The 26,857-nt window shown below is 39.1% G+C and overlaps 1 protein-coding gene across 3 annotated transcripts; it reads left to right on the top strand.

Annotated features, from left to right (window-relative positions):
* The first annotated feature begins 15 nt into the window (after positions 1 to 15).
* nudt13.L (nudix hydrolase 13 L homeolog) lies at positions 16 to 26,857 on the top strand. Of its 3 annotated transcripts, none has more exons than NM_001093447.1 (9): positions 16 to 110; positions 11,586 to 11,702; positions 16,308 to 16,447; positions 18,155 to 18,262; positions 18,396 to 18,502; positions 21,953 to 22,078; positions 22,939 to 23,050; positions 23,914 to 24,062; positions 25,290 to 25,894. In NM_001093447.1, exons 2-9 carry the CDS (start codon positions 11,620 to 11,622, stop codon positions 25,485 to 25,487), a joined length of 1,023 nt encoding a protein of 340 aa, NP_001086916.1. In that variant the 5' UTR covers positions 16 to 110; positions 11,586 to 11,619; the 3' UTR covers positions 25,488 to 25,894. The 3 variants fall into 3 exon arrangements, with proteins under 3 accessions (NP_001086916.1, XP_041424463.1, XP_018080023.1); XM_041568529.1 differs by lacking the exon at positions 16 to 110 and adding an exon at positions 1,382 to 1,662 and having other exon boundaries at positions 25,290 to 26,857; XM_018224534.2 differs by lacking the exons at positions 16 to 110; positions 16,308 to 16,447 and having other exon boundaries at positions 25,290 to 26,857.

Raw genomic sequence — 26,857 nt, 5'->3', positions numbered from 1 at the left:
GCGCTTTCTGGGGAAGGTGAAGGGCAGGGGAAAGAGGAGTAGTTGCACTGTGCTTATTCATAGCTGGGGCTGCTTACGTACTGGACACTGACAGATCACAGAACTACAAGGTATTAAATGATTTCAACCCACTTCCCCAAATAATTATAAAGCTAGTCGATCTGCTCAGTACAGTTTATGCCGATTTGCAGAGTCTCACAGTGGAATGCTACTAAAAGTTTTCTTACTCTCGCTGGTTGTTGGGTGCAGACACTGCAGGCTGTCAGATTAAACACATAACCTGCCTGAGACTTTGGCAAATGACTAAAGAGCCTTAAAAACTTTTCTCAGTTTTTCAGTCAGCTGCTGGGTGTGCTAGAAACAACAGAGAGACAGTATCAGCAGTCCAGTGTGTTATTTGCATGTTTACGCCTGTTTGTACTTTGTTTAACAGAATAGTGTCCACAGTTTATCCAGCTGGGCAAAAAGGGAGAATTAAACAGATGCACAATGAGTGAGTGAGGCACAAAAGCAGACTGTCCTCAGGGAGCAGAGGGAGAAATAATACAGAGATTAATATAAGAAATGAAAGTAAATGGGTTTCATTTAGGGATGCACAGAATCCAGGATTCGGTTTGGGATTCGGCCTTTTTCAGCAGGATTCGGCCGAATCCTTCTGCCCAGCTGAACTGAATCTGAATCCTAATTTGCATATGCTTGATATGGATTCAGCTCGATAATCGGCCGAATCTTTCGCGAAGCATTCAGAGGTTCGGCTGAATCCAAAATAGTGGATTCGGCGCATCCCTAGTTTCATTGTTTTGTGTTATAGGACATTCATCATTTCATATAGGTAACCGTTATGTAATCTGCCTGTCTGAGATACATGCGGCATTTTGATCGCTGCGCACATTGAAGATCAAATCATGGAAGGGGGGTGTGTTTTGGTAAAATAAGTGTGATATTTATGGGACATGGCAAAAACTGATGCGTATTTTTCATACGTTAGGAGGTATGCTAAGGCTGCTTGGATAAGTAGGCAGGAGCTTTGCTACTTGCCAAGCAGTACATTGTACAGTAAATTCTTACTGGAGATAAAACCAGTCTATTGGGATTATTTAAAGGGGTGGTTCACTTTCAGTTAACTTTTAGTATGTTACTGAGTGTTATAGATTCTAAGAAACTATTCAATTGGTCTTCATTAATTTTTTTTTTAATTTGCCTTTTTCTGACTGTAGGTGTGGTATTTAGGGAGCATGTACATAAAGTAGACATGGCAAAAACTGATGCACTGCAAATGTTTTTGCCCCTATTTCTGTTTTTCAGATGTTGGGAGGTATGCCACTTGGATAAGGAGCCAGGAGCTTTTAGTAATTACCCAGCCTGCCCCCAACAACACAGTGGCCCAGCCCCCCCAACCCCAATTGGCAGCAATCACTTAGGGGAACGGAGAATCAGTCACTAGTTTCCCACCCAGCACTGGAACCCTTAACCAGACAGCAGGGGGGGGGGGTTGGGGCCCGCCAAAATGGTTCCAATTGGGCCCGCCAAAATGGTTCCAATTGGGCCCTGCAGTTGGTAGGACCGGCCCTGTCTCTAATTTTATACAGGGCCATATTCATGTTGCCTTCTGTAACTGCAACTTTCTTTGGAACTGTTCCACCTGCACTATGTCCCTCTAAGGTATTGCTGGACAACTGCAACATATCTCCCAATTTGTTTGTGTAGGATCAAATGCTACCACCAATGTAAGAGCAAGAACGAGTGGGGATTGGATTTATATAGGGGCAGGTCACAGTGCGCTAGAATTAACAGGTTAAAAAGAGATACCTTTCACAACTATATATCCCATAAATCAATAGCTGCCATAATTGTCTGTCAGGCTTTTTCCTATGTCTGGAAAAGAGTTCAATCTTGCTGGTAACCAAACTGCCTTTCCCACAAACACCCGCATTCCGCTTTAGGGTCACACTGTCGTTCTGTATTTGTTTTTGCTTGAAGTCCATCTTGAAAAGTGCATGTGATATAAAATAATATCCATTCATACATAAAGTAGAATCCCCACATTACGTTTTTTAAGAGATCAGAAAAAAATGTTGTAAAATCCAGGAAAATCAGGGAAATGTATTATGCATTATATATTGGTGGGGCCACAGGAAAAACAGTGTAACATTGCAGGGAAACATAAAATCAGATTATGTAGAATGGAGGTTTCCCTGAACTTTTGCTTTAAACTAACATTCATCATTTGCTTTATGTTGGCAGGGCAGTCTGGAGGACTGATCAGCTTGTATACATTTTAATTCTATATATTTTTGATATTTTTTCTCTTTTGTTTGCACTAAAATTTGAAGCTGGAACAGTTAATGTATTTTTGCTTTTAATTAATTTTTAAGCTGTATTGTGTAACCATATCATTTGAATATTGTAACATAAGTCTCTCTGTCCTGTATACCAGTTTCTTTTGTTGAATTTGCAGTAAAAATGTTCAGAAAGGGTTTTATTCAGAATGCATGTTACTGAATAGATTGGTACTGGTTCTTAATATATCTGCGTTTTTTGTTTTTTTTCCCATTTGATATTTTCCCTTAACAAACAAATAAAGTATATTGTTCTATGGCCAGTTGTTCAGTATCAATATTAAAAATGCATGTAATGGTATTGGCCAACCAGGCATTGACTTGCAGGACTGATCAAGTTGGGTAGTAGATTTGACCAAATCAAGTAGTGGCTAAATTGTACAATATTCAATATATTGGACAAATGGCTCTGAAGTCTTTTGGTTCATGGGTCATATTTTCATAAACATATATAAAACTGATCACTGTCCCCTGGACCTCTTAGCAGTTGCAAGGTGTGCTCCCTCTATAGTTGTGCCCCTGAGTATATAACACACACCACCAGCTAGGTAGAAGTTGCATGCCTCTCTTTTGGTGTATGTGTGTGTTTGTGTATAGTTTGTACCATCTTTGAAGGTGCCATCAGCTCAGCAGTGGTGCAAACCAAAAGGGATTGTATGCAAGACCTTTCAGAATATTATCTGAACATTGAAGGCATTTATTATATAGTGCTATGTTCCTGGTAGACTGTTGTTGTTGCTAAGACTTTAACTCCCACTAAAAATACTTTAAAACCAAGGAGAATCAACGGTGCCTCGGGTTCAGAGGTCTAGGGTCAACAATATCATTGAAGCAAAATTGCGGCAATGGGGGAAATTGAAAGAGTTCATCTCAAAAATGCTCCCATACCAAGTACATATGATAAGCTGATTAGCTGTTTTGGCTTTTTCTGGTAGCCAGACTCTTGTAACTATGTGATTGAGCGCTTCTAAAGGTGGCCTTTGACCTAGAGTTCCCCTCGTTTGGCGATGTCGCCCGATATGCCCACATTGAGGTGGGCGGTATCGGGCTGATCCGATCGTGGGCCCTAGGGCCCAATGATCAGATCATAATACATCCGATATGGGTGGTCGGATCGCGGGACCGCATAAACGCACAGATAAGCTTGGCGGGATTTTCCGTTAGATATCGACCGGGGAAGCCCGTCAGATGGCCCCACACACGAGCCAATAAGCTGCCGACTCGGTCTGTCAGCAGCTTTTATCGGCCCGTGTATAGGGGACTTTAGTTTAAATATTGACTGCAGCCCACCACACATTACAGTGTTTCCCATGTTGTTTAATCACAGCAGGAAAGTTGCACCACCTATGATAAATGGCCACGTCTAGGACCAGTCTTAAGAGCTTAGTAGGTTTCACCTGAGATAGTTGTACCCAAAAACTTTGCTCACTTGCCTCTTAATTTGCAAGTGTTGATCACAGTGACCTGGCAGTGATGTGCTGCTTTCCTGTTTGCTCCCATCTGCCTACAGCCCTCCTACTGTGTTGGACAACACTAGACCTGACTTTGTAATTAATGTTATTGGAACAAATACTAGCTATGGGTGTTTCAACATTTCCTATAAAACAATAGCTTAATGTCTTACAAGGGTTGTTTGTAGTCCCATTTTTTTTAAAGTGTCTGTTCAGCACACATCTTTCTGCATTATAAACGTGCATCAAGCGGAATAAATGCACCATGTTGCATTAAAATCAACACAATGAAACACTGATGTAATAAAATGCAAATCTGAGCACATAAAGGCAGAATATAATAGAATCAAGTATTTGATATGATTAGGTACTCTCAAACACACATCAAATGCCAGGCCTTGATTTGTGGGGAGGCCACAAAGGCCTGGGCCTAGGGCAGCAGGATTCAGGCATATCCTAATTGCTTCCGAATCATTGGGGACACATGGGGTTTTTGAGGAGCGGCCACAGGAAAGTCTGGCCTATGTGCATAAGGCATGCATTTGTAACGCTTTCATTTGACTACTGTTCACTGAATATTTACAGGGTTATGGACAAACTTTGCCAGTAATTGTCCATACGCTGTAACCCATACCAAACCGCTGGGTGTTTGATTTTAACTGTTTTAATTTTCCCCATTGCTCCATGTAGCCTTATGAATTACCAGACGTATATAATATTGGCAAAGCAATGTATCCATGTGCACTCAAGGCAAAAGCTTACCTAGCATAGGCAATTCCCCTTTTAACATTTAGCACAAGAGTTGATTATTTTGATCAAACTGGACCAGAGGTTGGCCAAAATGCACGTCACTTCCTTTCTAAAGGAAGTATTTTGCTAATAATTCTCTGCAACAACATTCCCTTAACCTGTGCATTTCTTCCCCTCCCCACTTTGTTTCTAGCTCCTCATTCCAACTGTGCAGTAAAACTCCTAGGCGCTTGTACTGTCCGAGGTACTGCTATCTACCTTTCCTTTCACGTGTAAAACCTGTAATGATCATGGAAGTGAGGGGTAACCCCTCAGCTATACTGCTAGACATAGATGGGGAATAGCTTTCTTTCATAAAGGCACCCCCTGTATTAAAAATGTTAACCACAGCACAAGGTCAGATCATAAGTTAATTGTTCAAGTTTTCAGATAATAGGTGCTGCCGTTTATGCCCTGTTTACAGGTAAAAGGTGAAGTTCAGATTACAAAATGCAATTTCAACCCAAGTTGACATGTTTTCTTTATCAATGCACAGTGGGCAGGTGTGCCTGATTTTTGAATTTAGAATGGCGTAATTTCTGGTGCTCAGCATCACAATGTCTGCGTGATTCCTTAGAAACAAGTAGGAATGCACTGAACTCTGCTTTTCAGGGTTCAACTGAATCCCCAAATCCAGGGTTACGGATTCAGGTGAATAACAAACCTAATCTAAACCTTTATTCAGCGCCACAGAAGTAGGTCCACCAGTGGTAATAGCCAATGCACACGCAAAGGCAATTTTTTTCATTTAGCATACCTCCCAGTTGTCCCGATTTTGACAGCTCAACCCGCAATCCCAAATTGTTACTGAAATGTCCAAAGTTTCACTTTGATCTTCTGCCAGATACAGTTTCTGAAACGTAATTAAATAAGAGGCTTTTAGCCAAGAGCCCAGAATACGTGTGGTGGCTGCATTTAAAACATTTGAGATAAGCAAAGATACAATTGTAATTATTTATGGTCTCTTGGGAGAAATGAGACTTAGGGCTAGTCCACACGAGGAGATTTTGTCAACTGGCGACTAATTGCCTAGTCTTTTGAGCGACTATCTCCCTGAACTGCCTCAGCGTTTTCCCCATAGGCTAGAATGAAAAGTCGCCTGCGCTTATGCACATGCGGCGATGCGTTTTCAATAGTCGCCCAAAGTTGCCTCAGTGAGGAATTGTTTCTTTGGCATGGCATAGTAGAAATGTTCAAATATTGACAGTTTTCGTGTAACTTATTTATTTGTATTTTATTTCTTTATTTGTGGGGAATATCACCTTACATGTCATTTAGAAGAAATATTTAACAGCAGGATACATTGTATAGCACTAAATAGCTTATAGAACTGATGCTCCAGTTGAATTTGCTGGCCTGATTCACATTACTGTAAGGATGCATTTGTTAATGAGATTTTAATCGTGGCAGCTGTATGTGTTCACATGGGTAAATAAGACAAGTGCTTGGTGTTTGTGTAGGTGTACAAAGAAGACAGTAGTACAGACACTGTTTGTATATCCCACCAAGTGGATCTTCATGTCACCCAAGTTTAGAATATAAAATTGTATAGCCTGTATGCTTTTAAATGTACTTAAATGGTTACTTATTTCATTAAATGCATAATAGCTGTAGAAAACTCATTCAGATAAAATTTGACAGCCTAGTTAAAATGTCATCTAAAAACATTTGTATTGACTGTAGCACAATATAGATTACAGCACTCTTCTAAAAAACATACTACAGTTTTGGGTTGGGGGGGGCATAAATTGCTATTAGATGAAACAGAGGAAACTGTTACTCCAACTTTTATGTTGATGAAAGATGTTTCTGAATTTGGTGTCAGACGATAAACAAATGTTTTACTCCACTTTCAATTTTGGGCAGATTGCACTTCCCATGATACAGTCACTCTGAATAGCTAAATACTAACCAGCTCAGATCCATTTAATGTTTTCTAGGCAAAAGTTGTGTATAAACGTGAATTAGTGACCGATTACTCATGCAGTTTGTATTTTAAAGACCTTGTACTTCACTCACTTTTATAACCTAACTCCTGCAAAATGCACATGCTATATGGAGAGTAAAAATTCAGACATCCAGTGTAGTGCTGTATTGCATAGAATGAGCACGGCAGAGTTCATATATGTTGATTATAAAGAATTTGCGTTAATAATCAATGTGCTGCAGGCAAGAGTTTTTTTGAGATTGCTCTAAATAGATTATGAAAAAAGCAAAAAAAAAATTTCTTTACTTTTTTAATTGACATAAATTTGAAAGCTGGAAAGAGTCAGAAGAAAGTGGCAAATAATGTGAAAACTATAAAAAATAAATAAATAATGAATTGAAAAGTTGCTTAGAATTAGCCATTCTATAACATACTAAAAGTTAACTAAAAGGCGAACCACCCCTTTAATGTTTAGATGACTCTTAGCAGATTTAAGGTAAGAAGATCTAAATTACAGAAAGTAGAGTGCTGCAGTGGGCAGGTAACCTGGGGGTTGCAGGTAGAACTTTTGGGTGCGATCTGCCCATGCCTACTTCTAATGATGTCACTTCTGGTTTACAATGACAGCACTTCCTGTTTCTTGATGGTCAGTGGGTCACGGATTGGGTTGCGGATAAGGCACTTGCGGGTCGGGTCAGGAAGCGGGTAAGAATGCGGGTGCAGGTCGCGGGTCTGGGTCAGGTTTGAGTTTCAAGAATTGGTTCCACGCAGGATTCTAACAGCAAGATCCCTTATACAGAAAACCCCATGTCCCAAGCATTCTGCATAACAGATACCTGTATTTAGAAACACAAACGGTGATTGTTTAAATGGACACCATGGTCAGAAGGAATAGTTTTAATCTGAGCCTAAAAACAGTATGTAAAATAAGTAGTAGAGAGTTGTAAAAATATTGGTAAAATGTGATTTTAAGTACATTTTCCCTTTAAGATGTTGATTCTGTGGTACAGCAGCATAAATGTAAACAGTCTAACAACTTTTAGATACCAGAGCCATGAGTCTTTCAACAATGTTTGGTAGGATGGTAAATAGCATAGTACAGGTATGGAATCCGTTATCGGGAAACCCATTATCCAGAAAAGTCCGAATTACAGAATGGCTGTCTCCCATAGACTCAATTTTATCCGAATAATTCAAATTTTTAAAAATTATATCCTTTTTCTATGTAATAATACAACAATACTGTGTACTGGATCCAAAGTAAGATATAACTACTCTCTATTGGATGCAAAACAATCCTATAGGGTTTATTTAATGTTGAAGTTATATTCTAGTAGGCTTACAGTATGAAGATCCAAATTACGAAAAGATCCGTTATCCAGAAAAAGCCAGGTCCCGAGCATTCCGGATAACAGGTCCCATACGTGTATAGGCAGGCGGAGAGAAGCAGAACTGCTCCTATATGCCCCCTGTTTATCTCCACCTACAGGCACAATGTCAGCCTGAGTGAAGTTCAGTCGTGAAAACTCAAAAGCAAGCATTTTCACCCCGTTTCAACTCCATGTAGCAGCACTCAGGCCAACGCTGTGCCTATCATTGCAGCTAGATGTAGGAGGGTCACTCTCCTAATGCCTAAAAACACAGGCAATCAGAAGTTCAGTGTTTCGGAAATTCGAGCTGGCAGTTTTGAACCAAACAGCCGGTGTTAAAAAGTCGTATCCTAACTATTAAATTAGTTTGCTGTTTACTTATCCCAATCGATGGGCAGTTGCCGAGGCTGTGACTTTGTTGACATGTTTTCTGAAAGGTGCAGTGTGCTGCTTAACAGAGCCCTGTACTGAACATATTGTACATTCTGCACCTAGCCTCCATACAAATACATCAGTTCAGTCTTAATTTACATTTCTACAGTTCTTCAACAGTAACAACGAGACCAGTTTTAAGTGTTTGGCTTTTTCCAGATGCACACGTCTGCTTCCCTTTGTCTAATAGTAGCCAATGTCATTACTGTGAGCAGAGAAAGCTAAGGACTGTATGTTTCCAGCTGCTTCGTGACCCCGACAGCTGTTAAAATGAAACATGATTGTTTTGTACTGGCAAGCAAAATGTGTTTCTGTTTATTCTTTTCTCTTTTTTCACTTTTTAGCTGATTAAATGAGGCTGGGCTGCATCAGTTACCCTGTTCGACCCTGAGTCCAATACAAGTAGGGTAGAGTCCTGCAGCGGGTCGGGTACCCGCGGGTTACCCGCAAAAACCTGCGGTTCCATGTAGAAGTTCCAGGTGCCGGTATAGACGCAGGTCGACGGTTCTGCGGGTCTTCTCAATAGCGTTTTTTACTCTTTTTTTTGCTGATCACGTCTACTTCTGATGATAGGACTTCCTGTTTTACTCCTTTTTTTCTGATCACTCCTTCTTCCGATGATGTCACTTCTGGTTTACAATGACAGCATTTCCTGATTCTTGATGGTCAGCGGGTTGCGGGGCCGGGTTACGGTACTTGGTAAGGTACTTACGGGTCGGGTAGCAGGTCCAAGCGGGTAAGAATGCGGGTCTGGGTTGCGGATTGTAGGTTGCGGGTACAGGTTGCAAAAAATGGACCCGCGCATGACTCTAAAGTAGGTTACATATCATTTAACAGAGAAATTCTAAAGAAAATAGGAAGCCATAATATTTTATCCCTGAGGGTTGCCATAATGCCCCTGGGGCTGTAGAGAATACAACATTAATCGCAGTTTTGTAATGGATGCAACACTGAGCATTGATACCATAAACAACTTGCTTCCATATGTGCTCCTAATAATTTTTGGCAGTGTCAATGCAGTCTGCTCTGATGATTGATTTGCAGTTGCGTGTAGTGATGCATGGGAACCCTGAAATTGCCACCAGCTTGGAAGTGGTGCAATTTCCAGGGTATCAGTAGTGAGTTGAGTCAATACTGACTGACAAATAGCCAGTTGGTAAACCAATGCTGTTTTTCTGTATGAGCCAAATGAATAGGGTAAGGGGCTGCACATACTTTTTGCCTAATATTTAAATTAGGAATTAGCTATGGATTCTGTTATTTGGTACTAAACAAAAATATGAAGCCAGCTTCATTTTAGTACTTTCTGTTGATGTGCGGACCAGCCCAACATCCCCGAGTTGATCGTATTAGGGCCAGCTACTACAAAACAAAATCGTGTCACCCTAACAGCTTCCATTCCTTCAATTTATAGACTTGCGCCTGCCTGCCCCTTTCTTGATGTCACCACTGGTTGGGCATGGGTGTTTAAATAGAGGGGAAGGAGCAGGCCAGGCAGGGTTTGGGTTGGGAGGTGGGCAGTTTCAGTCAAGAAAAACGCGATCTGCACATCACTACTTCCTGTCACTTCCTAATCCTGAAGAACTTCAAAGGTAAAATGAATTACCAGTCCACTGAGAATCCCCTGATAATGATCTGCTTAATGGCTTCTGCTTAGAGAAGGGATGGGTTTGTTAATTCAAAAGTAGGTAGGGAGCTCTGAACAAATTGCCCTGTTCAGTGTCGGACTGGGGCACCAGGGGCCCGTCCAAAAACCTTAGACCAGGGGCCCACTCTCAGTACTATTTTCTTCCTCTCCTCACTCAATTTCTATTCTCCTAGTCTCTTTTCGTTACATACTATAATCTATATTCCATCTATTTAGCCTCTTTATTAAGGAAATACAAAATTGCCATGAAAATGCCAAATGTTTAGCAGCATGAGGGCCCACTGACCCCTGGGCCCACCGGAAGTTTTCCTGGTATCCTGGTGGGCCAGTCCGACACTGGCCCTGTTTATAAAGGAAAAGGGAGGTCATTTCAGCACAAGTCTTATTTATTGTGTTATTTTAGCCAAGGTGTTTCTAGGTGTATATTGACCCTTTATCTTTATTCTTAAAATCTGTTTTCGCTATAAGTGCTCTGGGATTTGTGGTTTTATAGGAAGTTAGCTCTCAACAACAGCTAGATAAGGTAAATTTCGAGACCACAGTCCCAGAAGCACTGACTTTCCCTCTTTGTGGGGTCCCGCAGTTAGCCAAATGACCAGTTAGATTACACGGGACTTCTCCACCTATATTTCCTTTTCCCACTTCTCTTACGAAACCAGAGCTATTAGATCTTTTTTCTAATATGGTTAATTGAATAATTTAATAAAAAATTTTGGCACCACAGTATTCTATATATGTAATATTAATTAATGTTTAACCCTTCACTGTTCATCATTGAAATAAGCACTGGGAATGAATTCTGAATGAACTTATACAGCAATTAATTTTACATCAATTATATTTATTCAAGAATTAACTCCGCACTGAATCACTTTATAAACCTGTACACTTAACTATTTAAAAGCCTCAACAGAGGTTAAGTAATTCATTTATATAATTTATGCACTTGCACTTTATATATTTAACTATTTGGTGGAAATAAGGAACATAGAAGAGACCAATTGGGTTAAGTGTTAAACACAATACAAAAAAACTCTAGCAGGGGACAATTTTTACCCCGTGTTCCTCTTTAAGTAGCTTGAATAGAAACTGTGGGCTATTAGGGACTTAACACTTGACCTTGGTGTTTATTTGATTGAAAAGGGATACCTTTTTTTTCTCTTCCATACAAACCTGAATGTACTGACCTAAGTCAGATCCCTTTTCCAATCAATCTACGATATCTGGCGTTAGATAGTTTTTCTTTTTAATCTAGACCCTTTAACCCCGTGTGCTGGAAGTGACTCCATTCTCACTTAGATACATGGAAAATTGTGTATAAGTCAACTTGCACATGATTTGCCAAACAGATGCTTATTTGTGTCCATATAGGTGCATCATGCACAAGTTGCAACGGTCCTTGAGAAGCGAACTTTCACAACCATTTATATTAATGCTTATTCGTATAATATGTAATAAGTATATTATGTGTCAGGGCACAATACTGCTGACTTTAGATGCCAAAAAAAAAACAAAGTTATAAATGGCATTGCTTATATGCAGATTTTGTCGAGAAGATGAGGATCACTGAATTGGAAGAAATATTATCATTGCTTTGAAGCAGATTTTGACTGTATCTTATTTTTTTAGGTGGCTTTCCTGTTTTACTAAATCGACCTTCAAGATGTTCTCTGGTGGTGTTGGTATTTTGAGTCCAGTTACATCTGTGTGCTTCCGATTGTATTCTTCATATATTAAAAATGCAAGGTATGTAGTTACATGCTGTCTTTATAATCACTGACTTTTACTGTATGATCATTGAAAATGTATTTGCCAATTAGTGTTTAATTTCCTTATTCAGCAAACATAATACTTTTTGTTACAGGTCATTGAAGACATATTTTGGCCAATAATTGTCTTTATATAAGCGATAATGCTACCTCCCCTTTTGTATAATATAAGGATATTATAAGTTAATGAGGAGTTCTGTGATCATATACAAACACAAGGCCAAAGGCTGAGTGTTTTTATACAGGTCATGGAACTCCAAGTGACTTCTAATATCCTCATATTTTGCAACAGGGGGTACTTTATTTATTATAATACACAAGTTTTAGTGAGTCATGTGACAGAAATGACATCACTAAACTCAGATTATAACCGATCACATCACTAAGCACTGTTTATTAGGATATAATTTACAGGATATTCATGGCTCTTGTGTATTATATAAAGATAGACATCACCAATATATTTTATAACTACACAGGGCCGCAGACTAAATATGGAACTAAAGGTAAAGGTAATTTTCCATAATTAGGATCTTCATACCTTAAGACTACTAGGAAATCATGTAAACATTAAATAAACCCAATAGGTTAGTTTTGCCTCCAATAAGGATTAATTATCTCTTAGTTGGGATCAAGTACAAGCTACTGTTTTATTATTACAGAGAAAAATGAAATAATTTTAAAAAAAAGTTATTATTTGATTATAATGGAGTCTATGGGAGACGGCCATTCCATAATTCGGAACTTTCTGGGTTTCCAGATAAGGAATCCCATACCTGTATTATAAACATACAGTTAGCAGAAGAAAATGTAAGGGTTTGTTTAGAGCATTACATTCTAAGGCACATTGCAATTAGCCTTCATTTTTTGTTATTTTGTGACTTCGATTACTAACATTTTTTGTTGCACTGCTCTAATGCAGGAAATGTTGCCTGCTATCTGGTTGCTATGGCTAAATTACTCTATTAACCAGGCAGCGGTGTACAAGTCAGAATGGGGGATAAAGCCGATGTCAGTGACCCCAACAACCAGACAGAATGTTTAGTTGTAGGCTGGAATAAGCCAAACAGAAAATCTAATAAACTATTATCAGAGAAAATCTAATAAACTATTATCAGAGAAAACAATGTAAAAAATACAAACCAGTGGAAAAACTGATAAGACACAGTATTAAAACTCAGTTTAAAGGTGAACTTCATCTTAAAGGGGACCTGTCATCCAAAAAAATTATTCCAAATTAAATTTTATCATGTGAGTCAAGCAAAATGAACTTTATTTACACTGTATACATTATTTGAATCTTGTTTCCATCTGTCTGTGAACTCATAATTATAGCAAGAAGGCAGGAGCCATTTTGTGGACACTGTTATTAAGACAAGCCTTGCATCATCTCAGAATCTTGTTTGTGCACCAGAATGGGGGACCTGATGTCAATCCCCATGCACTGGTTACACAATTAAATGGTGAAGAGAATGTGTGGAGAGCAGGGACATCTAGGAAGTGTTGAATGAAAAGTGAAAGCAATTGTCTGCCCCGCCTCTATGCCTAAGGCATAGAGGAAGGGCAGGCAATATTTGATTGACAGCTGAGATTTTTAAATTAGTTTACACTAGCTATGAACGCTTGAATAAATGTTTTCATGTTTAATTTCATGTTTAATTTCATGTTTAATTTCAGGATTTTTATTATTCAGGACTTTTTTATTATGTCTGGGTGACAGGTCCACTTTAAGTTTATTGACTTGCCAGTATTAATCAAATAAAGATGGTAACATGACAAAGCCGTTAAATCATAATGCTAGCATAGCTGGCACATAAACAGCAGGTTGTATCATGAAACAATATACATAGTTAAATAGTAATATACAATATAAATAGTAAAATGCATATATTTATAATCATACAGCAGCGATGAACTGCAGCTAAATGTTGAAACGCCTAATGGAAAAAAACATATCTGTATAATGAATCAGCAGGTAGTAGAAAACAAAAAAAGAAAGTTGATATTTATAATAAATATTCAACCATATTATTCCTGGAGGGATCCTCCACTCAAAAACTGATTTTGCACAATGAAAAGGCTATTCTAAGCAATTTGTTAGATATAAATATTTAATGGTTATGGGGCTGATACACAGTGCTACTTGTTGCCTGCATTTTGAAGCCGCAACAAAACACTGGCGACAAGTAGCATTGTTTGTCTTTGCACTTAAAGTTATTTATAAATCTAATTGCTATCAAAAGTAATATCTGTTTCTCGCCTTTTTTGTTCTTTCCTTTTTCATCACCTACCCACCCCTTTATCATTTTGAGCCTTTGACTTTTTTAACAGACCTCAATCTTTCTCCCTTCATTTTTCTCTCTACTTCTATCACACTATTCATTCTAAATGTATAAACTCAATTGTTTCCTCTCTTGCTCTTTGTCTCTAAGCAGTGATTGGTTCCTTTGGCAACTGCACATGTGCAATTTAGTACCAATGTTTGTAAAGCTGTCCGCATGTTTCAGTTAAATTGTGGCTCAGTTCTGCACATAGCATACAAGCAATGTCATACAGATAACACTGAAGTTGGATTCACAAAGAGGGTGGTACATGGCAGACAAAGTTGTAGGTGGCAGTTTACTGGGCTAGAGAAGATTAAGGAACTGCAGTATGGGTACCGACTTGAGGCAGACGGCAGTGGCTTGTCCTGGGCAGCAGCAGCAGCTATCTGCATACAAATTGCAGCCTGGGAGATCTTGGGCTTATGTGATTGGCTGTTTGTATGAGGTGAGTAGGTGTAATGTGTAAATTTGGAAGAACCAAAGCATAATCAAGAAATTGAAGTTTGCTAAGACGTGTCTTTTTCCTGGAATGAATGAAAACACATTTAAACTGCCAGTTTATGCCATCTTTACTCTAATCCTCGTTATATAGACAGTAAAGTAACATTTATTCTAAAATTAGAAATTGACCATCATCTAAACTTTTCCTATGTGCCTTTCCCAGTGTGTAATTTTATCCTTGAACAGAACACACATTTAGCTCCTAACATGCCATTTGCTAAAATGGATTCTAGCACAGGAATATTGTGGGAAGGCGGATGGCTTATAAAAGCCACTAAAATATATTTTTTCGGCAACCTCCTCACATGGTACTTTGGAAAAAGTCTGTCTGGCAGTGAATTATACGAATGCGCATGTTCCTCTTCTGTAAAATGAATATACGAGGAAGCATGTCTCTATAATATACAGTAACAAAAAAAACTTACTTCTTAGATGTTACAGTTTGAATATTAGAAAATAATGTTTGAGATAAAAATTGGTAAAATGCATGTCATGAAAAGATTTCCAATTTTTGGACATTAAACAACCCAAAATAAAAAGAATAATTGCAAGAGGCTAGTATAATGAGTAAAAGGCAGATATAAAAATAATGCATGGGATCCAATATTTTTTGAGTTATAAAGAATACCAAACAGTACAAACACTGTTACCTAGTAGGTGTGAGTGTTAGTGATGTGCGAGTTGAGAAAAACTTGACCCTAACCCAACTCCCAAGAACCCGCACCTGACCCTAAACTCCAGTACGATTCCATTTATATACCTGCGACTGCCGTGAGGTCACTAAAAAAGAGTTCGGGGCGCGCTGTCGCACAGATATATGAAAAGGAGCGCGTCTGGAGGAAGTGGGGCGCTAGGAGGTTGATTAAGTTCAGCCCGACCGCAGCCTGCAAACTTTGTGTGAAAGTTGGGCCTGAACCCACTCCAACTCGCAGGTCCCGATGGCTTCGGGTCGACCCAAACATCACTAGTGAGTGGATTAAAAATATATACACCCATGAATTCTAATTAATGGGAAACTCCCCTCTATAATGATCCAAAGGAAGGAAAATAGACAGTTCTACTGGTAGTTTTACAACACAGGGCTGGGGGTTCTTGTTGAAAAATTCTGTCATGTCACCCAGATTGGCATCAAAGAACTCACTGAATCAATCCCAAATTATTTGGTTGAATAATCATAAATACCTACTTTAGTATTTTGTTCTTGATGGTGGGTACCAGCATGCTTGTGGCCATTTGTGGCCTTCAACAGAGACTTATCCATTTGTAGGTTAAATGAATACTGCATCTCCAAAATATCATCTTTTTTTTTTAACTTCCACATGTAATTTTTCAGGCACACTAAATAAGCTCCAATGAATGGAGGTTTTCTGGCTATTTGATTGCTCTTTGGGTTAGTTGACTGGATTTTGAACAGTTGATGGCTCTAACGTGTGCAATGTTATAAGCTCTGCCATAAGGCAGAACCAGACTGCTGCAAACAGTACCCCTGGCCAATGCATTTTTTAAAGAAGAGGAGCACTGGCCTTGGGTAGGATCAAGTAGCAACTAGAGTCTCTGGGAGTGCCTAAAATATTTGCATCCCCTTTAATTTTTGCTTTCTTATTTCTATGAGAAAGCTTATATCACATTTTCTGTTTTCCCTTTAACATACATTTTTGCATTTATATTCACATTTCCCTCCTCATTAAGTAACACATTTTTACAGTATACTCTTCTAAATCCCAGTACGACCAATTATGTGTTGTCACTTTTTACAGGTACCTGTTTCACTTAAAGGAAAATGATGACATTTGCCGGCAAGCTCTGAAATTAGGATCATTTTATCTCTTTCACAATCTCTCTCCATTCCTGCGAAACATAGGCAGCAGCTATTCTTTTCCAGCTGTCAGTTCTTCAGGTAAAAAAAAAAATTACTGAAAAATATATAATTCAAAAACTCAAACCATGTAAAAACATGAAATACAACTCAATCACAGTGAAATCGCATTTTCCCATGATATTCAAAGTCTGCCAAATTTAAAATTAATTTTAAAATCTTGAATTGAAAAATTGCCTTGCAAATTAAAACTTCCACAAAATAGCAAATTAAGAGTTGCCGAATTATTATGGATTTGGCGCATCCCTAGTTTCATATATGGTGGACCAGACTTCCCAGTTAAGACCGAGAACAACTCTGGAATAAACACATAGGGGGTTATTTATCAAGGTCCGAATTTATCTCAGTATTTCTTAGTTAGAAATCTGAGCAACTCCGATTGCCCGAACGGACCTTATTTATGAAGGGAAAAAGCCTGAAAAAAGTCTGCAAATTTCGGAGCTTTCCCCAAAAACTCTGAATTGTTCAGAGGTTTGCGCAAAAACTAAGTTTTTTTTGTAGTTTTCGTAGTTTTTTGCACAGAAACCACAAACTCGTTGGATATCGGTACGGACATCAGTGCCGACACTGGGACCTTCCCCATTGACTTATACAGGACCTCGAGAGCTTTTAGATGCCAGGGTTTCGGATTCAGAGTTTTTAGACCATTGGACTTTAATAAATCTCGAAAAATTCGTATTTTTTTTTTCCTCCGAAAACTACGAATTATTCGAGTTTCGGATATTCGGACCTTGATAAATATGTTGATCAATGGCAATTGCCAGAAAAAGTCTTACTGCAACAATTTGTGCTTATGCAGGGCACAGAAGATCTCTGCTAAAAGTATACAAGTTTATACTCTTGGTAGCACAGCAAACAGAAAAAACAATTACACTACTGTATTGGGGCAGAAGATAATGTACTGGATTTTTAGAAGGAATCAACATCTGAATCACAAATGTCAGCCCCTTTACAACCTCATGCCTCGTAACATTCAGAGTCTTTCTGCCCACACGTAGTAACCGAGTGTCTGCCTCTCAGCACATCTGCTTTTTAACCCATAATGGTCATAAACACATGCGTTCCCTCAGGAAATGCTTCTTTACTGGGTATTTGCCTGTCTCTTTAACAGGATTTCAGCAGCCACTTTCAAGACAAGCAAGCACGCACCACTGTTTCATTCCTCATGGGTTTTAAAGCCTAATATCAATTACAGCTGAAGATAACAATAACTAACTAGAAAATAAGTGAAAAAGCAGAAAATCTTTGGATTTAGATCTATGAAACAAATGCACCAGTAAAATCAATTTTACATCCCCTGTTTTTAAGTTTTCCCTCATTTTACATTTGTTGTTTTGTGGTCCCACATACTGTATATGGTATTCATAATACATTTCCCTGATTTTACATTTTTCTGGATTTTACAAAAGTAAAATGGGGGTTCTACTTTATATTTGTACTTGAGTTTTGGCTGTTTAGATCAGTGGGGCTCATTTAACAGCATTGGGCAATTTGCTTGTGGGCAGAAATCAAGAGCAACCAATCAGTGATTAGCATGCTGTAGCACCATTAGAGTAAAAATTTGATTGGTAGCAATCACTTACTGCAGTGTAATACTGAACTCATGGTTTATGGGTATCCTGATAATAGCAGCAAATATTTGTGGGATATACTCAATGGAAATGTGTACTTTCCACCTACCCACGTGAACTTTGCTAAATATGTTCCTTGCCTTTCTGATCGAACTAGAGTTACACAAAATTCTTATTGAACATGAGAGGAACGAGCAGATGATGGAGGAATCTGTCCTTATTGGCTGTTCGGATTCTTGCTCTGCAGAATTTGCCATTGATCTTGGTAAGTAGAGGCAGGGGTTATTTTGGTGTCCTCTGAGGCAGCCTCCCAATGCCGTCCCTCCCTCCCTCGTACCACACACACTCATCATATCGTGTGGATTGAATATTCTTTTACATTTTTTAATGTGTTTTAGGATCACTGGAAAGATCAAGGTTGGAGACAGAATTGGGTGGAAAATTCACAGATCTACGCAAAGCCTCTCTACAGCTTAGAGTAAAGGATACTCCTCTGATGTCACAGGTAACTTCCAAATACCAAGCAGTAAGTATTCTTTACAACTCATTTTTGTAGTGGTCGGAATCAACAGTCAACCACCATTAAAGGAGAATTCAACCCGTAACATAAAAAGACCCCACCCTACATAGACCCCCCCGGCCTACCTGGTACCCAGGGCAAATGCCCCTAACTTTTTACTTACCCCTTGGTGCAGATTCTGTCCTTGGGACTTCACGGCAGCCATCTTCTTTTCTTAGTTAAACTTCGGAAGCAGTTGGAGTAATATTCCGGTCCCGAACAACTGCGCCGAAAGTCACGAAAAATGTAAGTGGTAAGTAAAAAGTTAGGGGCATTTGCCCTGGGTACCAGGTAGGCCGGGAGGAAGTAGGGAGGGGGGTCTATGTAGGGTAGGGGGGTAGGGTTTTTAGACAGATACTGTTTGTTGTTGCAGCTGTGCAGAATATGAATAGAGATCACAAGCATGCTCTATGCTTATCACTGGGCACAGACCTGATGTGCAGCTAAATAAAAATACACATAAGGAAAAAAAAATCCCACAAGGAAAAGCCCAATGGAAGTCACTAGGTACTGATTGCTGGTAAGAAACAGAACATGTAAATATACTGATAGCAATCACATGAAAACCATTCTACCATGTTTGTTTGAAACAAACAGATCATTACACCAAGCAATGGGTAAGCAATATGGCCACCCCCACAAGGCATGAAATATCAATAAACCTGGCAATGGCACACGTAGAGGCACATTTATCAAGGGTCGAATTTAAAATGAGTTTTTTAAAACTCCCATTAACTTTAAATTCGACCAATTGAAATTTATTTTAAAAATCAAACTCGGGTGAATAGGATTGACCCGATTTCGATTAGAATTTTAAAAACTCGAATGTCAAGAAGGCTGCAAACAACTCCAAATTGATCCCTGGACGTCTCCCATTGACTTAAACAATTCAGCAGGTTTTAGGTGGTAAACAGTCGAATTTGAGTTCTTAAACTCGTTAAGTCTCTAAAATCGAATTACATTTTTTTGAAAAACTTGAATCAAAATTGAATAGCTCCCTAGTCGAATTTGACAGTTTTGACCATAGAAAAAAAACTCGAAAATTCAAATTTAAATTTTCAATTTGACTCTTGATAAATCTGCCCCGTGACCGCTTGTGTTGCCTGCAATTGACTGCACGTTTATAAAAATAACATGAAATCAAACTGCCATGATCACTTAAACGGCCATCCTGTGGTCAAATGATGAACAGTAAAGTACTGACTTGCCTTTATAATCATACAATGCCCAGTTACTAGCTCACACTATATAAAGGCACATGTCAGAAGGTCGGAACAGGTTATGTGGGGCCTTTGGCTGATATTAGACTGCATGCTTTGCCTACTTGTTACCAGACAGCAAACAGTAAAAATGACTCTCTCTTCTTGTCACCTTTTCCCATATTAATCAATGGGATGCACTTTGCTTGAACCACACATAGTTACAGGTGGACCTCCAGCATTTTTAAAGGAGAGATATGTAATATATGACAATCCCCCCTAATCTTGTAGGCAAAAGGAATAATATATGTGTCAGCTTCCACCATATAAAAAAATGTCCCCTTTATTGGAGCTCCCTATAGATCTGTTATTATCCCTCTCTTTGTTTTAAATGAGGAGTGGGCGTGTTCTAACAGTCATTGCCAGAAGCACAGTAGGAGGGAATAGTCAATCACAGCCCTGCAGTCAAAAAAGCGAAGACAGTTCCCTATCAGGTCAGCCTAGCTGCTAATTGGTCTCTACCCTACAGTGCAGGAACATTTTTTTAAGAACATCCCTTTTATATTTAGAGGGTTTTTTAACACAATATGTCTTTTAAAGCCCCCTTGTAATGTCACTTAGTAACATAGTAAGTTTGGTTGAAAAAAGACACACGTTCATCAAGATCAACCTTTTAAGTCTATAAACTGTATATAACCTGCCTAACTGCCAGTTGATCCAGAGGAAGGCAAAAAACCCCAGCGGAAGCCTCTCCAATTTGCCTCAGAGGGGGAGAGGTCTGTCTGTCACCACTCCTTATCACTCTGACATTAACCTTTGTGTGTTATCCAGAGGCTACCGAAAGAAGCCTTTCCATTGGGTAACTACTTATATATGAATATTTGACAGTTGGTCATTATTCTTTGGGGCACCTTTACTAAAGTGTGAATTTTCTCTTCACCTAACTTCACTACAGTTCGCTTCGCCAGGTGTATTTTCACAACACATCTCCATATTTACTAAAAATCGTAAGTTGACTTTGTCGAGAGAATTGTGATTTTTTTCGGGGCGAAAATTCTCTGCGAAAATTGCCAGTATATTTTCCCATACAATAGTGATAGGGAAAATTCTCTGACAAATTTTCGCTAGAGAATTTTGGCATGGAGAAAAGTAGCATGGAAAGGGCAATGTTGATTGCGATTTAAAAGTGGCTGCTCTATCTTTATAATGGGAGTTTGCCAGCCTGAACCTGGTGAAATACACTTTAGTGTAAAGGGTAGCGTTCGCACATCGATAAATTACTGGATTTTCGCTGACGAAATGGTGCAAAAATTCTCAAGTGCTGAGGTTTTTCACTTGTGAATTGTCCTCTTCACCATTTAGCAAATAGAAGTGGCAGCGAATTTTTGGCAAATTTTCTCTAAACATCCCCAATTCGTTATGTGTTTAAATGTTTATATAACACTTTGTTATTTGGTATCAGAGAGGGAAGAGAGTCATTTCTCAGATCTATACATGTGCTAGTCGTACATAGTAATAGTAATTTTATAGGTATAGATTTCCAATAATATCTCATTTATAGGTATTAGAGTGTATAATAAATGTCATGCAAAGCTTTAAAAGAGGGACATTTCATTAACTGGTGGGCCTGTAAGGAATAAATATTATGTTAATTTCTTCCCTGGGGGCCGGTAGCTTGTTCTAACACATATCAGCATTCATAGTTGGGAGAAGGCATATATTTTGTTGAACATGATGCTCTTGTGATTTTCTTCTTGCCCAGGCTTGTGTCTGTGCTGCTGGCTACCTCCTTCATGAATGTGTCCATGATGGGTATGGCAATGATAATGCTTTAAAGTGTTAGGAACATTGCCAGAGGGCAAGTAAAATTGAATGAAAATTTAAAGGAATTGAATCACTGAATGATATAAAGGAGACATGTCTTTGCTCTTTTCCTACTCAGTGGATACCATATGGGTTCAGCAGAGAATTGTAAGCTAAACTAGCCCGAGCCTATTTACCTGCTCTTTTAGTCACCAGTCTGCCTTAACTCTGTTTGTTGGTAGCATTGAGTTGTGATGCAATCCTGCCCAAAAAGAAGCTTCAACCTTAAATAAATGAATGATGGGAAAGATTTTATCATGGATCTGGCAGCACCTGGAGTCCACATTGCTGATGGAATGTTGTTAAATGATTTAAGACTCCCCTCTCTTTGCAGGCACAGGCCCTTCTTCGCTGGCATGAGAGTCACCAGTACTGCAGTAAAACAGGGAAACCAACCCAAAAAAACCTATCCGGGAGCAAGCGTGTCTGCCAAGGAAATGGATTGATCTATTACCCTCAGGTAAGCACCACCATTTAATGTTAAGCACCACCATTTAATGTCTGATGGTTAACTTAAAGGAAATGATCACCTGTATCTCCAGATATACACAGACAGGAATCTCTGGCTTGGATATGCCCGTATATTTGCCTTCATTCTGCTGTCCTCTTCCCTAGAGATCATCTGAGCTGTAGCCTCAGTGCAGCTTAATTATTCAGTGTTAATAGAGATGGGACATTTTAGTAGTACTTTTTACTATCACATGCCCCCACCCAAAGAGGTTTAAAGAAGCGAATTTGATGCACATTGAATTATCAGAGGTGGGCATGCCACCAGTTCTTTCCAGTAACCTTGTTTATTTCTAGCTGTTTCTCATTTCATTTCTTTAGATTGTAAGCTCAAAGGAACATGCTCTCTAAATCCTCCAGTTTTACTCTGTAACCTTTGTTACCCATTTACCCTAAGATTAGCTGCTTGGCCTCAATAGACTTTTTCGATACAGCACTGTCATTTAGATGCAGAAAAGGAAGATAAATTCCCTTAAAAAGTACAATCCTCAGGCTAGGCTGATTGATTTTTCTTATGTGTGATGGAAAGGTAATTGTGCCAGAATCAATGAGACTGAAGAAAGAACTGAATTCTTACACAAGGCTGACCCCTAGCTGCATTTAGCAGCACCCAGTGACCCATTTTCTTCACTTACCAGTGTGTCAGAAAGGGGGAGTGACTCTTCTATTTTGTCCTTATGTTTTACTGTTCCTGTAGATTCATATAATATTTCCCTTACCTTCTTATAAAGCTGAAGATTGTTAAAATAATATTTATTTGCTGATGTGTTGCAATAATGAACTGTAATGAACCCTGTGTTAATTCTGGTTTAGATGTCCCCAGTGATTATCACTCTGGTATCACACAGAAAGCGCTGCCTGCTTGCTCGACAGGACTCCTTCCCGGCAGGAATGTACACTGCTCTCTCAGGTTTCTGTGATATAGGTAAGCAATTATTATCTGTGCATTATCTGTTTAAAGATGAAGGGCACACTAATAAAGTTACCAATAGAAGGTGTATAATAAGACAAAGTGCATAAAGCCCAACTGCACCCCCATGAGGTAACTAAAACTTACAAAAAAAGGCTTATCGCCAAAACGTTGGTAATTCTTATTTTTGGCCAGTGTATCCGCTTCCTTATATTCTGGTGGTTTGTATTTGAACTATGCATGGTTTGCACTGATGTGCTCTGTTTGTATTGAATTATTCAATAATAATACAATAATGTAATTGCAAATCTTTATATAAAGACATGTTTGCTTTTGTAATACCACCGAGTTTGAGTTTCTTGATTATTATTTAAGTGTGCAGCCTACTATAACATAAATTTAAGTGAGTCCCCAGATGTTGCTAGACTATACCTTTAAGCATCCCCCAACAAATAACCAAAGATTAAAGGAGAATTCAACCCATAATAAAAAAAAACCCTCCCCCTACCCTGGGTAGACCCCACTTCCTCCTCCCCCCAGCCTACCTGCCCCCCCCCGGGCAAATGCCCCTAATTTTTTACTCACCCCTCTGTGCAGATTCTGGCCTCGGAGTTCACAGCAGCTAAGAAGCATCTCCCCACAGGGATATGGCATGGCTTTGGCGGGGTAAAAAAACGTCCATATGTATTCTCACTTAGTTATTCAAGGGCCACCCACTCACTCCAAGGATATTCATACACTATGTCCTATTTTAAGCCTTAGTCTGTTAGCAAGAATTGTTAATATTGATTCAGGCTCTATCTCCCTCTTCTTTATAAGTGTATAAAACTACCTGTATCCCTTAGCCTTTCTCTTGTAAAATATTTGGTGTGTTTCAGGGGAAACACTGGAGGAGACAGTCCGGAGAGAAGTGGCAGAGGAAGTGGGGCTGGAAGTTGAGTCAATCAGATATTCTGCATCTCAGCACTGGCCTTTTCCTAACAGCTCACTAATGTTGGCATGCCACGCCACTGTGCTACAGGAAGAGGTACTGCATTTTATAAGCAAATCTTTCAGGACTACTGTTTAGCGAGATCAACACTATCACTAACAAAATAATGGCTGTTTTGAAAACTGAAAACCAGTAGGGTGTGTAAAATTACTAAATTTATGACTTACTGATAATAATGATTATCAGTAAGTCATAAATGTAGTAATTTTACAAACAAACAAACAATTCAATATAATGACAAGTACTCAAGGTTCAAACCAGGTAAATTCCCTGGTCTTGGTTTCCTGATCACAGGGCAATTGATATTATTCAGGATCAGGGAAGGTGAGCACTGGAAGATAAACAAGAGGTGGGAACAGGCCCGGACTGGCAATCTGTGGGCTCTGGCAAATGCCAGAGGGGCTGCTATAAGGTGCCATAGAAAGTCAGTATTTAGTGGGCTGTTTTGGGCCTCTGTGTACCTGAAATGCCAGGGCCTATTTTAATTCTCAATCCAGACCTGGGTGGGAATGAGCATCGAGACACTGTAGAATTAACCCTGCCGAGTGCTGGAGCTGCTTTTTAATAACATGATCCATTTACCTACTCCAGACTTTTATTTGGGATTCCTAATAACCAATGGGATTATTTTTGTGTGAGTAAACTTCAGGTATTTGGGAAGCAAGCGATTAATTAATTTAAATTTAGGAATAGATTTATTATATTGCTGTGTACATCAAGTTACAATTTACATAATATTAGACACGAAACATAGAGTAAAATACAGAAAACTCCCATAATTGCTAGAGCTTTTGAGTTGGGAGTTAGTGTAGCAGTAAAATGGGGAATATTTTGACACCTACTCCTTGCTGCAATGTCTCATTAACAGTGCAACTACAAATGGTTAAATATATATATATATATATATATATGGTTAAATATTCTTTTAACCATTCTTTGCATTCTTTGTCTGATACAGGGAGGGCAATGCAGCTTGTACACTAGGCTTATACCGGGTGATTTCTGTTTTTTTCTCAGCTGGAATTTCTGACGTTTATGCCAATTAATGAGTAGCACCAGTCATAGTTATGGGTAACACTGATAGATCTGATTTCGGAAATCCATTGTTTACAGGCTGAAGTGGTTAAAAAGAAGCTGATTATTGAAATCCACTGTAGTTCCAAACATGCTACAAGAATATGGTGAAGCTTTAAAAAAATGGGAAAACAAAGTGAATTCTGAATATAGTATTTTTTAAAATAATTTCTGTTGCTTTGTTTTCAGCTCTGTATTAACACAGCGGAAATAGAATCAGCAAAGTGGTTCAGTTTGGAAGAGGTGGAAGAAGCTCTAAAATGGCAGAAGGTGCCTCCCAAACAGGAGGATGGAACTGTACCTGTCTGGGTACCTCCAAAGCTTGCCATTGCTAATCATCTCATCCAGGAGTGGGTACAGGAGCAGAGATCACACTTAAAGGACTGATAGTGGTTTTTATTAAGGACTTACAACTAGATATACGTGCTCACAGTCTGAAGACACTCACATCCATGGACTGATTTTAGTGCAAGTGACTGGTGCCCTAGTGGCATTCACATTTGGTTTCATATGCAGGCAGACTGCTATCACACAAGGACAGTATGCACAAGATCTAAGGTTATGTGAGGGCCAGGCAATGCTCAAGATACGTTGTTGTACCTCTCTGAAGACTTGATACCTCATCACCTGTTGGCTTCTTACAGTAGCTTTTCAACTCCGATGGTGCTCAAAACACAAGAAGTGCAATATAATATTTTATTGTGCACACTCTAACATATACTATCAAGCACTGGTGCTCACGCCCAAGAACAAAACTTTTGCAAGTCAAAGTTCACTACAGAACATAAAAAAAACAAACAAAGGTGCACAGATTCCTCTTGATGGACCAGACAGAGCCCTAGACATTTAAGTGCAAGGAAAATCACACAAACTTTTGGGGAAAGCCCGTCTGTCCAAGGAACCAGCTTTAGGCCTTTCCAATCAGATGACTGGATGATATTGCCTGCCATCTAACTGAGTGTCATTTAGCCGTTATGCCTCCTGAGGCAGTGGAAGATGCTTCCTCCCCCTCCTGTCTTCCTGTTCAGATATAGACAGTGAGGGTTCTGTTGTGTATAAAGCACTGTTACCCTCACCTAGCTAAAAAAAAAAACTCAAACCAAATGTTAATAAAAAAAAAGAGTTTGTCTCTTCAAGTGTCTTAAGAGCCACCCCTACAGATGGCTTTTTGCTGGCCCCTGGCCAGATAAGGGTGTTACCGTATTGCAGTGGTCCCCAACCAGTAGCTCGTGAGCAACATGTTGCTCCCCAACCCCTTGGATGTTGCTCTCAGTGGCCTCAAAGCAGGTGCTTATTTTTGAATTCTAGGCTTCAAGGAAACTTTTGGTTGCATAAAAACCAGTTGTGTTGCCAAACAGAGCCTTCTGTAGGCTGCCAGTTCACATAGAGGCTACCAAATAGCCAATCACAGCCCTTTGTTGGCATTCTTGGGGAACTTTTTTCAGATTATGTTGCTCTCTGGCCCTTCTTACATTTCATTGTGGCTCATGGGTGAAAAAGGTTGGGGACCCCTGCCGTATTGCCTTGCCTTATGGCAGAAGGGACCCTGAGCTTAGGGGAACTATAGCGGAAATAAAAATGTGTCAGATATTCATTGACAGTTAGATCCAATATATCTTATAGGTGGCTTTCTTTACTAGCAGAGCTCGCTTAAACAATTGATTCCAGTACAAACAAAATCTAACAAAATAACTGCCTTTTGCACAAATTCTGCATGTAGAGAGTCATGATTTCTGGGGATTTTAATAGCGTGAGCT

The sequence above is a fragment of the Xenopus laevis genome, chromosome 7L, assembly GCF_017654675.1.
Source record: "Xenopus laevis strain J_2021 chromosome 7L, Xenopus_laevis_v10.1, whole genome shotgun sequence".
Lineage (NCBI taxonomy): Eukaryota > Metazoa > Chordata > Amphibia > Anura > Pipidae > Xenopus > Xenopus laevis.
This window is presented reverse-complemented; position numbering and strand designations above follow the sequence as displayed.